General features: G+C 46.7%; 1 protein-coding gene across 1 annotated transcript; it reads right to left on the reverse strand.

Annotated features, from left to right (window-relative positions):
* Positions 1–4692: 4692 nt before the first annotated feature.
* ISL1 (ISL LIM homeobox 1) lies at positions 4693–14403 on the reverse strand (the record flags this gene model as incomplete). Its single annotated transcript, XM_082622027.1, has 6 exons — positions 4693–4809; positions 6857–7024; positions 8261–8547; positions 10381–10640; positions 13365–13554; positions 14376–14403. 6 exons carry the CDS (start codon positions 14401–14403, stop codon positions 4693–4695), a joined length of 1050 nt encoding a protein of 349 aa, XP_082478153.1.
* Positions 14404–15387: the final 984 nt, after the last annotated feature.

The following is a 15387-nucleotide window of genomic DNA, read 5'->3' on the forward strand; positions in this document are numbered from 1 at the left end:
TCAACCAACTTCTCTGTCTACACTTCAGAAGTCTCCGGGAGGTGTGGAGAGATCCTCCATCATGACTTGGGACATTGTAAGCTGTGAAGTTTATGTTTGTGGCGCCTGGGCTCAAACAGCCATTCAGTGGCTTGCTCGGTTATCAAGAAAACAACAATCAGAAAAGATCAGTAAACAGAATCGGCTGCCAGCGCCCTGAATTAACTACTTACACTTTAGTTTAAAAATACCCACTCACACTGTACAAGTTAATTGTTTTTATTTTAAATAATTAATGAGAATTCAAGATTTGCAGCCATGTTTTGAAAGTAACACTTTTAAAATAAAGGCACAAAAATAATCCCCTCCCCCTTTCTCCCAGCGCCCCCAAAGAAAATGTGACTTGCCTTGTTGTGACATAATCTTTAATTGTTGATTAGCAGCGAGGAAGTAAAGAGTCCTTAATGAATAGAACCCAAGCATAATTTGGATTATAAATCTCCTTTACCAAAGTTGACTAAACTGAACTTTACAGATAAGAAAACAAGTACTTTCTGCTTAGTTTACTTGTATTAGAGGTGAGATTAAACTCAAACTGGCTGGGTTCCATCCAAACTTAGCTCTTCTGGTGGTTTGGACCTAGTTTTTACATTTTTTTTCCTTCTTTTTTAAGAAAAAGGAAAAGGCAAAGTAAATCCACATGGGGCTTATAAGAGATATTTCAATGAGATCGATCTTATGGCTTAAAAATTCAAGGTGCTAGAAAAATGCCAAGTACTTTGAGGTACCTCAGAAGCACATTGTGTCTTTCTGGCTTTTAGCCAAAAGGATAAGATAGACCAAAAAGGGGGTCAATAGATAGGTTTAACAACTTGATCAGGGTGAAGAGCAGCAGAGCAACACAAAATCATATATTTAATCTTGAATTCCAAAAAAGTTGTGAATTGGGAAGTGGGTAGACACACCCACACAGAATCTCAAATAACCAGAAATGTTATTTCAATGAAGAAACAAAAAATCTCTTCAAATATGATTCTAACTTAGAAAGGACCTTTTTTTTTTTTAATGGTAAGAAAAGCCAGGTCCATTTGATGAAAGGAAAAGACAGAGACAGTAAACTGATACAGAGGATGTTACTGCCCTGAACAATAGGGAGAAAAAAATCCTGTCTTTTTAGGAGTATAGATGTTGATATAGATTCCCTGATTTAAGAAGAGTGTCCTGTATGTTTTTAGTTGCATTAAATTTTAGCTTGCAGAAGTTGGAGGAAATGAGTCATAATGTCCAGAAGGAAGAATTCAGAGTAATAAGGGGAGGGAGGATCCAAGATAATGGCAAACGGGAGGAATTTCATTAGAAGAGCACCGCTCAAAATTCGATCTCCAGAGGTGTGCAGGGAAAAAGAGAGTATGTGCAAAAGATGGTTTGCAAACAAGAAGACATTTCAGCTACGCATTTTAGAGCACATGCTGAGGAGTCTAGAAGGGAACACACCTTTCATATGAATAATACAAGAACTGGAATGCTATCGACCCATCAATCCATTCTCAGCCATCAGGCAACATATATCTTGAATCTAGCAAGTGAAACCAAATCATTCAACACTTCCCTCCCAAATTACTGTACTTAAATTCGAGCTGTGGACTTCAGAATAGACTGACATCTCTATATGTAAAACATTATCTCCCCACACACAAACCTAATCTTAGAAATAAATGTCAGGATGAAAAACCATCACAAAGATGTGTGCCTCACTTAAGTACCTCTATTGCATCATTCAAACCCTAAATAAAGGTTTTTTTTCCAAGTCCTAATGTTTTCAAAAGTGTCTACTAAAGGCTATGGCTGGGAAAGGGAACTTAATGGTTTTCAAACCAGGGCTTGGGCTATCAGTAACTCCGCTCTCCTGACACCAATATTCATGTTGTACCTGCCATCCTTGCACTTATTAGTTAGTCATCTCAGGTAGGGCAGTGAGCAAAAAGGAAAATCAAAGACAGGCGAATAGAAACAGTGAATGGGAATCTGAAAAAGTCAAGTCTGGTGCAAGAGATTAAAGGAGAGAGACGGGACAGAAAAGAAAAAGAAGAAGGAGAAGAAGAAGAAAAAGAAAAAAGGCCTTTCTTGGAGAAGATCCGTGGGAGATAAGACATAACTCCTGTTTTTCTCAACAGATGACTACAAGCCATTATTACTGCCGGCCAAATTATTACCCCTCTGTCAAGAATTAGACACAACAATCAAAGTAATCAACGGGCATGTCTAATGCACTGTAACATTTTCAATGCTAAGTTTGTTTTCTCTCTGGCCCCACCACGTTAGAGCCTGTAATTAACCCCTTATGTAGGACAAAGCCAAACAAAAGCCTAATTGAGGCTCTTTCCCGACTTGCGGCAGGTTTGGAGAGGGTGAAAGCGACTTGAGAGCTGGGGAGACGCGGGGCTCCCGGGGCTCCAGCCCGGCCTCCGCCCCGCTCGCCGTCAGGGGTCCTAAGGGGCGCACGCCACGAGACACACGATTAGGGTACGTTAGCTTTCGTATTTATTACGAGTTGTCAGATGTTTAAAAAGGCATTACACTGGCGCGTACAAATGCATTCAGTCTGTAGAGAGCCGAAGTATCATGGGGGGAGGGGGAGGGGAGGAGACAGGGTGGAGCCCCAAATCCTAACTCTACACCCACAAACGAGCCGAGAAGGCTGATTTCGAACAGGACCATTTCTCCTTCCCTGGGTTCTGGCTCTGGCCCAGGAGCCGCTGCTAAATGCCAGCGGGCAAGGTGTTAAGAGCGCACGTCCACGAAACTCCGACCGCACGCAACCCGGACCCCTGCCCCTAGAAGGCGGTTCCCCACCTAGTCCTCGCCGCGCCCCTCCGCCCTAACCAATCACCCTCGTAAGGTTTTGGGGGTCGGAGTTAAGGGAGAAAGAGAGAAGGGGAGGGGGGTAGGAAACAAGTTAGAGACAGTGGGGAAGGAGAGGCAAGAAAAGACACCCACTGACTGGTCTGGGAACTGGTGAGAAAACTCCCCTCTCTCCGTCTGGTCTTCCTACGCAAATAAAGGAGCATTTCTCAAGCGGCTGACAGCCGCCACTGGTAAATAATGGTCATACTTCACTGGCTGGGCAGAAAGCCTCTCTTTTAGCGAGAGCTTATATTTGAAATATGGGTCATTTCAACGATCCTAAGCAGAAGACTTTGGTATAAAGCACTCTAAGAAAATAATAATAGTGACTCAGGATGAAAATCCATTTTAAGCAGGACCCTCTTCCTATTTGGGGTGGGGTGGGGTGGGATGGAGGGTAGGGCAAGAAAAGAGACAGGAGGAAAGAAAGGTGGGAAACAGGACAGAGGAAAGCATCTCATTTTCAAAAAACCAGTAACATTATCACAGCTGAGAGCAAAAGGCTTCCAACCAGTTTTGATCCAACTATTGAAATGCAAACTTGCAAGTTCACCCTTAACTATCTGCAATAAAATATCACACCTATTATATGTCAGTTTACCCCATTCACATGCAGTCCTTAATTTCAGACATTTTAATGACTTACTTGTAAACATATAAAAGAGGGACCCTGGATCATTGTGTTTATTTATTTATCTATGCCAAACATTTATTGGTGAAATAGTCCTGAAGATATAATTCTACATATGGCGCTTTGATTTCACATAATATTTAAGAAAAAAGACAAAACACATAGAATTAGACATATAATTCAAAGACCACGGTACAACCTTTATCTTTTTTTTTTACTTCAGCAAACAAAACATAATGTCAAATGACATGAAAAGTGGCAAGTCTTCTGACAATAAATAATAAATTACTTTATAATTTTTGCAATGCAAGAGCAAACAAAAAAAAGTTTCCTTTTTTTTCCTCTTTATTTCCAGAGAGAGCGAAAACAGTCATTTTAACCAATAACTATACACATCTTTGGGGGAAAAGTTCTTGGACAGACACAAGTCAAACACAATCCCGAGACGCTTGTGGCAAAATAGAGGTAACCTTGTTGCAATGCTTTATAAGTTGGTTTTTAAATCTGAATTCAAAAACCTTTAAAGTCGCTTCAGACTTCTTGATAGAGGACGGATCTCAAAAAAAAGAGGGGGAGGGGCAAAAGGAAAAAAGAAATCAGCTACAGGACATGCTAGAGACCCAGGATTTCAATTAACCCCTTGTTAAAGTCAACTAAAAACATCGCAAACCAACGCAGCTCCACCTTCCTGAAAAGACTCTTTCAGCCAAAGAGGCCAGTTTCTCTTTCTGCTCATTTGCTGGAGCTCCTGTTTGGCAAGGCAATGACCAATATAGAAACAGCACCATTCAGAATAAGATGGACTAGAAAATCTCTATTTCTGCTTTTCTCTAGATGTGCAGTGAAATGAAAATGCTTTTTTTGAGATCCTTGAATATAAATCCTCTACGTTTTAAAAACGTCTTTTTTTTTTTCAGTACTCCTAGGTCATTGGATAGCATTATGTTGGGTTTGGGTTTTGTTTGTTGTTTTAATTCTAGTAAAATCCCATGATTGTCTTCACAGTGTTGCTACCATATCACCTTGTCATTAAAACAGACTTCGTGCGTTTCATGGAGCATTCATTTCTTGATTCAGTTTTTATTGACTGGGTCGTTAAATACTTTTGTTTCAGAGTTCAACATTATAATTTCCCACTTTCTCCAACAGGGAAAAAAATACATCTGAATGAATGTTCCTCATGCCTCAATTGGACTGGCTACCATGCTGTTAGGTGTATCTGGGAGCTGAGAGGACATCGACGCCACTTCACTGCCAGTGGAATTAGAGCCCGGTCCTCCTTCTGAAAAATTGACCTGCATAGAAGGTTAAGAAATGAATAAAGGAGGCTGTGATCGTATTCACAAAAGGATTATAAACTTGTCCTCTGTGTGTGTGTGTGTGTATGTGTCTGTGTGCAGAGACAGATATATAGATAGAGATATCCGCATATATAATTGAATTTTAACAGGCTTAAAGAAAGCCTACAAGGAAAAGAACTTGGGAAGAAATCCTCTCGCTTTCCCATCTTCCAAGAGATCTCTGTTTTAACTGAAACTGAATTCCCAACATTATGTTGCATTAAATTATTTAAGAACAAATGTGTTTCCCACTGTAAAATGGCATCGCAACTCTACCATGCATGCTCGAAATAAAATTATCCTGCCGGCTACGTGTTGCCCTGGGAGCAGGTGAGTTCTCAGTCTCTGGGCGTCAAAGCCTCTCTTCTTGAGTTGGAAAATCCATAACACGCTGCTCAGATCGTGTGACGGGAGATTCAGAGGAGGCTCCACAGAACAGTGATTAACTCCTCAGAGGGTTCACAGCGTGGCCTTTCTTCCTTGTTGTTGGTCCTGCTGCCTTTTGGCCTCTTTCTCTCTTTCAATCAGGCTCTTCCTTCCGAGAGGAGACCCATATATTATAACGTCATCCACATTATAAATATCTGGCTCCTTCTCTTAAGCCGAAAGTATTGTGTTGCTGTTGTAAACCTTCTTCTCCACTCTGCTCCCAACACCTCCCCAACCTCGGCTTCCCTTCCACTGCTCTCAGCTGACACTAAAGTTTCAGGAGGTGCAAACACTTGGCTGCCCTGAACCCTCCCCTTACCTGCCTTCTACGATCCAAATAACTGGTAAGATTAGCCTGACACTAAAAATAATTTCTTTTTCCTAATTCCAGGGTCTACGTTCCTTGCTATCTTATTGAACTTTCCCACTGTGAGGCCAAGGGACTTCTCACATCTGCCTCCTCTAGACTGGCCCACTTGCAAACAGACACCTGGGCCAAGCCCTTTTAACCCCTGCCTGTGGCCCATTACCCAACTGTTGCCACAAAGAAAGAAAATGCCCTCCAGGTAAATGTGAGGGGAAAAAGTTAACCTCAATTCAAGCTTTATTTTCAAAGAAAGGAACACGTTTTTCGGATGGATCTTGTTTTATAGAACAAGATCCTATAGGGCTGTTTATTACTTAAGAAAAAAAACCGTATGTGTACATATATCATCTCACAAAAGATATATACTTAATAATCTTAGTTATCTTCACCCAGGTGAAAGGTGAGTTGAGTTCTCTCTTCTCTGGATGTGTAGAACATATTAACACGAAAACCGGTTTTCACATTATTATCTCTCTGATCGGTAGAACTCAGGTTCCTTTTGCTATACATGCCCCACAGTATGTGACTGTGTATGATATTTGAACTTACACACTAAAAAAATGTTTAAGCAGTCCTACATCTTAGATTAAGATATAGTCCCAGAAAGAGATATAGTCACAAAAAGTATCAATCATATCTTTGAAAAACTGAACTCTTTATTGATATATTTGAATAGTGCGCAGATAGGTGCCTGCTGACCACTGATAATAACATTGATTATGTATTACAACATTGATTAGTATTACAATCACCTTGATTTAGGTCCTTAACTGTACCATGCTCTAGGAGCTGAGAAGGGAGTAAATTTACTGGCTGCTGATCAAAATGCCAAGGTGATCTTTAATGTCCCTTCTGACGCTACAAGTCAAAGATGTATGATTCTGCAACCCAGGATACCTTCCCACGCCGTGTCTATTTAGTTAGGCACCTTGAAGTTAACCCCTCAGAACAGGCCTGATTGGTAGAAAATTCAACCTATATGGTCAAGCTATGAACTCTCACAGAAAACACTGACAAGAGGTTTGTTTTCCTTGCATGCTTCCCTCCTCTCTCCAACACACCCCCTTTGTCTCTCCCCGACCCTGGGGACGGGGAGCACCCTCCTCGCTAACGCCCACCCCCCAGAATCTTTCCTTATGTGACAGTTTAACCAGAATCTCCTTTCTCTGGAGATTCAGCCTCCCCACTCTGGGAGCTGACACTTACCAGTTGCTGAAAAGCCGGCTGATCTATGTCACTCTGCAAGGCGAAGTCACTCAGTACTTTCCAAGGCGGCTGGTAACTTTGCACCTCCACTGGGTTTGCCTGTAAGCCACCGTCGTGTCTCTCTGGACTGGCAGCCACCATGGGAGTTCCTGTCATCCCCTGGATATTCTGTGAATAGGTCCCCCCCAATCCCAACATGTTAATGAGCAAACTCCCTCCCTCCATTGTCTGTGCAGGCTAAGCAAATATACCCTGGTATTATCTTATCTATATAGCGGCCTTTATTGACTCAGTTAATCTGCTGCGCGTATGGATATTAGCCAGGGTTCAGTTTTGTGTTATTACGTTTTGTTCTTCTGTTTCTGTGGGCTGGACTATTAGGTCTGCTTGGACCTTATTAAGCGAAATTCTGTTTCGACTTTCTTCTTTCCCCTTAAATTCACGGTTCATCCCAATTCCGCCTGTCTGCCTTTCCAGGCCATAGCATCTCAGTGGAAAGCTGAGGCAGGATAGGCCTCCCTTCAGCCTCTAGACATGGTGATTTTCTGGGCAGTTTGTTAGTCAGATTTGGGGGTAGATTTTCTGCAGGCAGTTCTCCGGGAGCCAACCCCGACTCCCAAGCATTTGAGTCTGGCCACTATTGTGCTATTATGCACTAACCAACTTAGAAAATGCCCTGGCCCAGGCTTGGCCAGTCTGCCAAATTTAATGACAGCAGGTTTTATGGCATTTAAAAATAGGGCCTAAGCAGTAAAAAGCAAAAAAAAAAAAAAAAAAAAAAATGCTGGTTGGTGGGGTAAGAAAGAAACTCTTTAGTTGAACTTAACCAGGAGGCCTACCAGTTGGGTGCTGCTCTGGGCCAGGGATGATAGTGGGTAATAGTGCCAGGGACCTGACATCTCTGGAGGCCTGGGCTTGACCTGGAGCAGAGGGTGACCTGTTTTCACGGGTCACCTTGGGGCACTTCGCCCACCTGGGGGCTCTGCTGCAGGCTGCGCACGGGGGACACCGGGATGACCCTGGGTTAAAAAGGAAGCCAAGGAGTTGTCCCTTCCTCCTCTCGGCTGCCCGAGGAACTGATGACCGGAACTTTGGCAAAACCAGCGCCAGGCCTCACTGCCCACAGAGGGGGCGACGGCCCCTCCGGATCCGGGATGGGGCAAGGCTGAAGGGCACGAGCCCACCCCCGCGGGCTGGGGCCTCCCAGAGCAGCACGGGCCGCGCTGTGGCCGCTGGGCCGGGCACCGGTGGGGGGGCCTCTCCCCGGGGCAGGGGGGTGGGCCACCAGTGCCAGGTCCTGCTCCGGAGCCGGAGGGAAACGGCGCCGGCCCACCTGGGCAGCCGGCACGCACGCCTCCTCGGCTTCCCCCTCTCGTCCCCTGTCCGGGCCCCAGGGCCACTCACAGTTTTGTCATTGGGTTGCTGTTGCTGGAGCTGCTTCATCATGATGCTCCGCTTCTTGTCCTTGCACCGCTTGTTCTGAAACCAGACCCGGATCACGCGGGGACTGAGGCCGGTCATCTCCACCAGTTGCTCCTTCATGAGCGCGTCGGGCCGGGGGTTGGCGGCGTAGCAGGTCCGCAAGGTGTGCAGCTGCTTCTCGTTCAACACAGTCCGCACGCGGGTGGTCTTCTCTGGCTGCTTGTGGACGTGGGGCCGCAGGGCCGGCTGCCGGGCGGAGATGGGCTCGGCTGCGGGGCAAGGGGTGCCGTGAGCGGGCCGGGCCGCCCGCCCGCGCCGCTCCCGGACAATGGGCAGCTCTTTGCAGCCTCGACAGACAAAGCAGGGGCGGCAGAGGTGGGGGTAAGGGGCGCGAAAGGGAGAATAAAATCTCGCTCTCTCATCTCAGAGGTCAATGCTTAGTAATCCGGGCCCGGAAAGCAGCCTCCGCCCCTGCTCGTGTCAACATGGAGTCAGCAAAGGGGCGCACGTCTCAGGGCCTGTCCCCCTGCTCACAGCAAGGACGGCATCGTTCTGCCTTGTTTCTCCTCCCTCCGTGCCTTTTCTAGTACCCGGACTGGGCCCAGGTTACACCGAGTCCACACCACCCCCAACCCCCAACGCACAGGCGATACTAGGGAAGGAAACGCAGAACACCCCAGTGACAGCCAGAGACACTACCCCAGTGGGATGTCTGCAGCGCAAAGGCTGAGGAGAATTCTGACAGAGAGCTTGAACTTCGGTCCCCAGGGTAGAGTTATATCAAGGGGATAAAGAAATTCGGGATTTCGGCCATCTCTCCAGCCTTTGATCTTTCTTAGTCTACCTGGATCTACTAAATCTACCTGGATGTTCCTGATGTGATCTGATTCCAAGAAAAGGAAAATCGAAACTCTTTAGAGCTGCCTGGCCTCTAGAGAAAAGACAGCTGGGGAGTGTTCTGGCTCCTGACTCCCTGCCAATACTTCGGCCTCTTCTGTGCTTCCCACAGCAGAGCACAGGTTGCACCTAACAGAAGTTGCCACCTCTGGCTTTGCCCCCCCTGCAAGCTAAGTCACAAATCCCCCAGGACGGAATTCTTAGAGCTGCCAGAGAGCAGAGGAGGAAGAGTTGTAGTTTTCTCACAGCCAGAACTCGGGGCGAATTGACACTTTAAAAATGCACAGGGCAGATCTATCAAGACAGGAAAGCAGGGATGGAAACATTGTCTGCCTTCTTACCTGTGGCCCCCCCTCCTGGTCAACCTTGCCCTATTTCTACTCTCCTTCCTGGGACAAGGACCCTCAGATCTGTTTGTTACAAATCCTGCACTTTCCAGGACCCCCCAGGGGGTCAGGTCAACACCTATGGGGTCAATTTAATGTCACAGCAACAGGCGCAAAGATGAAATTCTCACCAAATCAAGTAGAATGAACGGTTTAAAGAGGGAGGCTCCCTTTAAAAGGCAATTACTGCAGATAAGTTTGTTGACAGTTTTAAATTACGGCTCCGTGCAAAGGCTTGCAATTATTAAAACTGTATCTTTGCAGGCCCACTCTCTCACAAAGGGATACAAATAAAATTTTAAAATATTTTGGAGTGGGGGGCAGTTTGCAAGGGAAAAGGAATTGAGAGGCTAAATAACTTGAGGCCACCTAAGCTTCTTTCATTGGGTTAAAGGAGGAAGCTCCAGGGGCATAGAGCTCCACCCCTTTAATTAGGCAGCTGCGGGGAGAATACCTGGCGGGGAGCTGAAGCCCGTTTGCAGTAAGCCGCGTTTGGGAGGCCAAGGTGAACTGGAAGTACTGTTTGGGCGTGTGCATACACGTGTGCCCAAGCAGTGTGCATTCACGGGCACCCACATCTAGACACACAGACGGGTAGCTGTGCTGAGGGGAGTCAAGGGAGACGGTGAGGGCATTGAACCTTGCTGCGAAAGAGTGAAGCTCGGTGCAAACCGCACCCAGAACCCTCCGTCTCCGACCGCAGCAACCGCCGCAAGGGTCCCAGGGTTGCTGCGGCCGCTGGCGCGCTGGCAAGGGTGGCGCTGGCCTCGCCTGGCGCCTGCCTCCCCGAGGAGGGCCTCCCTCCGCGCCCAGGAGTACCTGCCATTTGCAGCGGCCGCGCCGGGTGCAGGGGGCTGAGCGGGTCGCCGGCGCCCAGGCTGGCCCTCTCCACCACGTCGTGATCCGCGCGGCAGAAGAGCCCGTCCTCCCGCAGCGCGAACTCGTCCCCGGGGATGAGCTGGCGGCTGCAGGCCACGCAGCGGAAACACTCGATGTGGTACACCTTGGAGCGGGCGCGCATCACGAAGTCGTTCTTGCTGAAGCCGATGCTGCACTTGGCGCATTTGATCCCGTACAACCTGCGCGGGGGCCGGGCCCGGGGCGGGAGGGAAGCACAGAGAGAGGGGGTCACTTCAGGCGGGCGCTGCCCCCGACCCAAGGTCGCTGGCAACCTCGGCCACAACGCCCTGAGACACTGAAATCAGCATTCACAGACAAGCTGGGAATGGGAGGGTGGAAATGATTAGATTTCTCTCGTTTCCCGCTCCATTTCCCTTTCCTATGAGCTTCTGTGTCTCGATCCGTATCTCTTAGTTGAAAACGCCCAGTCCAAACTATCGAAAAATGTTTGACGTGTTGGAAGCCTGGGCCGCTGCTCCAGCGACCAGTCCAGGGTGGCCCTTGCCGCTCTTGGCAGGAAGGGGTCCAGGGGGACTCCGGGAGCCACTGGCCCCAAATTTTCGCCTCCCTATCCCCCAATTTCTGCTGCTAGAAACGTCTCTAAATCTGCAACCCAAATCCTCCTTTCAAAAGAAAATGAGGTTATGGAATGAGATTGTCACCCCACTCGGTTTGAAAACACACAAATGCACAGGCAGAAGAACAAAATGAAACCTCTGAGGGTTTCCAGAGCCCTTTCCGCACAAGCCCACTGCACTTTTCCCCCGCTAAAGATCTTTTCCTCAGGCAGCAATGTTAGCAGCAAGTTTCCTCTCCCTTCCTCCTTTTATTATTATTTTTAAAATCTGCTTTGGTTCCCTCCATCTTTTTCAAGTTGCTGAAGCATCTACCTTTATTTCAGTTTGTTTGAGAACCCTGACCAGACAGAAAAATGAACAGACCCACTCCTAAGGTCTTCCTCACTGCTGACCTTTCTTTACCAAGAGACAATCCTTGTAGGTTTCATCTAGAGGCTCTGCCCTGGCCCCCTCTCCGCGTTATCACTAATAAAGCAGGCGCGTTCCTACAAACAGAGAGAATGGAGGAGAGGAAAAGACCTACACAAAGGGGGGTAAGGGGGAGCCTCGCTCCCCCAAGGGGAAAAAGGCATTCGGAAATCTAAAGGGTCTCTCTGTTCTGCTTTTACAACTACAGGATTTCAAAGGGACACACACACTTGCACGCGCACGCACACACACAGTTGAAAGAGTGGAGAAGAAAATGTAAAAGCGATTGGTTCCTTCCACTAACGTTTAGCCAGAACTAGGCACAAGCAGGTCTGAATACAATTGAGCCAAACACTATCTCCACAGGAGTAAAGCTACTGCTGGGGGTTGAGAAGTGAGCTCTCCCTCTCCACAATCTCCAGTTCACAAACCAATCAAGTAAACAATTGAAAATGGCTCATTTGTCAGAGGTTAGAAGGTAGATTCAAAAGTTTTCCCTCCCTCCGCCTACTCTATGTGAGATCTTCCACTTCATAGGATGAGGACTTTACCTTGCCTGTGACCAAACAATTTGGAAAATCCCTCCCCCTTCCTCTAGCTCCCCACTTCCCCTCTTTCCTCCCGTTCTCCTCCCCCACCATCAAAGTATTAATAAACTTTTTTTTCTGCACTGTTCAGCTTTATTAAAATTACACTGTCCACTTCATAGTTTTAAAATAACAAAAAATACTGCACACTAAGTGGGCAGGAAAAAATTGTAACTGCATACTTAAATCACAGCTAAACTTTAAGGTTAAGTTCTAAGCTCCATAAACTCTATGACTTACAGAGCTAATTACTTGTTAACAGCCACTGGAGAACTTATTTTTAAATATAATATTTTGATATTATTCGACATAATAACGAAAGTGTTATCTCTTCTGTTTTGTTCTTAAAACAATAATATTTTCTTTGGAAGTTCTACTTCCTTCCTAAGGCAGAAAATGAAGTTTCTGACATATGTATACACAAGTCAGAAAATTTGAGATTGGCAAAGCATGAAGTTTAGACGCAGAATAAATTGAAAGAAAAAAATTCAGAAAGTTCCTTATGTGGTTTCATTCTTGACAGTAAGGGCAATTCGCTCATTTTATCAGTTACCAGATTTTAATGTGAGAAAGGAAGCTGTTCAATTATCTAAATATACCAATTGTTCGTAGACAGATGATGGGCAATTTGATCTGCTCTGTCTAATTCATCAGCTCAGATAAGATAAGAAAGAAGACAGTCAGATGTCACCAAAGGGTTAATATTTTAAAAGATTAAATTTCCGGTCTTTTTTACAGAGAATATTTGGGTTGGTTTTTAAATTTTCTAGGCAGGAGTCCTTACCCTAAAAGTAACAGGGCAATATCTCTATTTGCGCTTTCAAAGTACATCTCTAAATATGCTTAGGTCAAACTATTTCACCTATTGCATTGACATCTCTGAAGAATCTGGAAGTTACTAATAAAATACTTAATTAAAATAAATAAAAAAGAAAAAACATTGCATGATACAATAAAAACCAACCAACCTTTTTTTTTTAAGTTTAGAAACCCCAACTTTTCCATCTTGAATTTATTTTTGTTTGTTTTGGAAGGGGAGGGGAACAGAAGAAAATAATTTGAGCATCACAAATTCCAAGAGCAATTATACAAGCTTCAATGCCACATAATTTATGGGAACCACTATCGAGTTTCGCGGGTTTTTTTTTCCCTCTAAAAAGTAAAATGAACAGCATAGGTTAACTTACATATTACACTTACAAGGGTAACTTTTGCACGCTGGAATCCATTAAGGCAAACTTCACCAAAGGACAAAGCCACACAAAATAATAACGAATGGGGAGAGAGAGGGAAATCTCACAAAATTAAGGAAGTAGTATAAATGGCGTACCTGATATAATCTCTTTTACAGTAGGTTTTCCCATCTCTAACAAAGCACGTACAGCTCTCGTCCAAATACTGATTACACTCCGCACATTTCAAACATGCCGCATGCCATTCCAAATCTGGAGAAACCCTCAGAATATACTGATCGTGAATTTGATTGCCGCAACCAACACATAGGGAAATCAGACGTTTTTCTGAAATGAAAATAAATACATGATTGACTAACCGTTTACTTCCTACAGAGATAAACACACTTTTAGTGTCGTTCTCTTATAGGGCATACTCTGGGAGTTTGTTTTTTTCTTTTAAGAGTATTGCACTTTGGGATGGTAATTGGAGTGTGCCATCAAAACCCTGACTCATTTTTAAAAGGAGGTGGAATATATGTAAAATGCAGATTTGAATAGTCTACATTTGTAAGCCTAGCACGCAATCAAACCCGTTCATTTTGTATTTCTTTTTCCTCCCTCCTCCCTCTTTGCCATAATCATTGGGAAAGATTATGGATAAGTCAAGTCAAAGAAAAGGTTTTGACTAGAAGCGTTAAGTGAACGCAGGGATGTCTATATTTTCCATGAAGCACGCTCTTAAATAGCACATAGGACTGGAAATTGTTAGCAAGAGCAGACATCAATACAGTTGTCACTCGTTCTCTTTTGCAAGTCTAATGCTAATTCACATCTCCGGGTATTGTACTTGCAGGCGGACCTTTGCAACAGAATAACCTTCTCGGAGAGCTCAGGATTCCCGAGGAGGAAACCACCGCTTAGCACCAGAAGGCTAGGGTTTTGGAGGGCACGCAGGCGAATTCAAACACAAGGTACGATCAGTTTCCCGAAGATCAGAACCGACAGCAAGCATGCAGGCGTGGCGGCAACAAGAAAAAGCCACCTTCTCTCTCTCTCTCTCTCCAAGCAATGACTCGAACTCCGAAGAGCCCTTGGCACCCTTGCCTGAGAGAGACCCCCGCACAAGAACAGCACACCGAGCCCCACAAGGTAAAATCGCCTCTTACTTTTTGGTGGATCTCCCATGTCTCCCATATCTGTAACAGGGAGTAATGTCCACAGTGAAATGGTGGTTGTACAGTTGGTGACCAGCCCACAGAGAGGATGCTGGAGCTGTGGCTAAGTGGGAAACAGTGGCCCCTAGGGTTGCCAAGGCTGAGAGAGCCGCTGCCCGGCTGCGCCGCGCCCTCGCGGATCGGGGAGTCCAATTTAAGCCGGCGGAGCTGGCGGAGCGGAGGCGCTGCGGCGGCTGCTGACTCGAAGCGGCTCGGGCACCTCTCTTCCTTATCTCTTACTCAAACTTCTCTGCTCCAACTCAGCTCCATCGCCATTGGTCTGACGCAGCGCGCGGGGACGTCAGGCGAGCGCCTCGCCCATTGGCTGCAGGGCGCGCAGCGCAGCTGTTCTGATTATCATATTTCAGCCTCGCTGCTGCCGTGCGCCACTGACCGCTCAGCGAGCCCGCGGGAGAGGATTAGGGCTCCCGAGGCGAATAGCTCGGGGCTCAGGCTGCTCTCCCCCGATGCTCTGGCGGCCCTGCCGCTCTGGCTTTTGGCTTCCTTCTCCTCCTCCTTTTCCTGCCCCCTCCCTTGCTCCTTCTCGGCCGTGCCGCCAGCGCCCTCGCCTCCTGTCGCGCTGCTCCTCCGCCCTGCGCTCCTGGGGTCCCCGCAGTCCGGCTGGCCGTGTTGCGCGCTGGGCTCACTTTTCCGCCGCCGGTGGCGAGTGGCTGGTGGGTAGGTCTTCCTGATGACGAGGTCCTTCCCGGGCTTTAGGAAGAGGGGCGACTTGGAACAGGCCATTTGCCTCGTTTGGTTTCGCGCTTTGGCGCACAGCTCCGGGCCTGGCCGGGCTTTGCTGCCGGGGCGGGTGAGTTCCCTAACTGGCTGCGCATAGTGCGCTGGGAGCTGCCTAGGGGAAGACGAACCGGTCATGGGATGAATAGACCCAGAGGAATTGTTCGCTGCTGCTACCCCACTACCCCGTTACCCCTGACCTCAGATCTCCAGAAACGTGGTGGGT

The sequence above is a fragment of the Mesoplodon mirus genome (genome assembly GCF_964341445.2).
Source record: "Mesoplodon mirus genome assembly, chromosome: 5".
Classification (NCBI taxonomy): Eukaryota; Metazoa; Chordata; class Mammalia; order Artiodactyla; family Ziphiidae; genus Mesoplodon; species Mesoplodon mirus.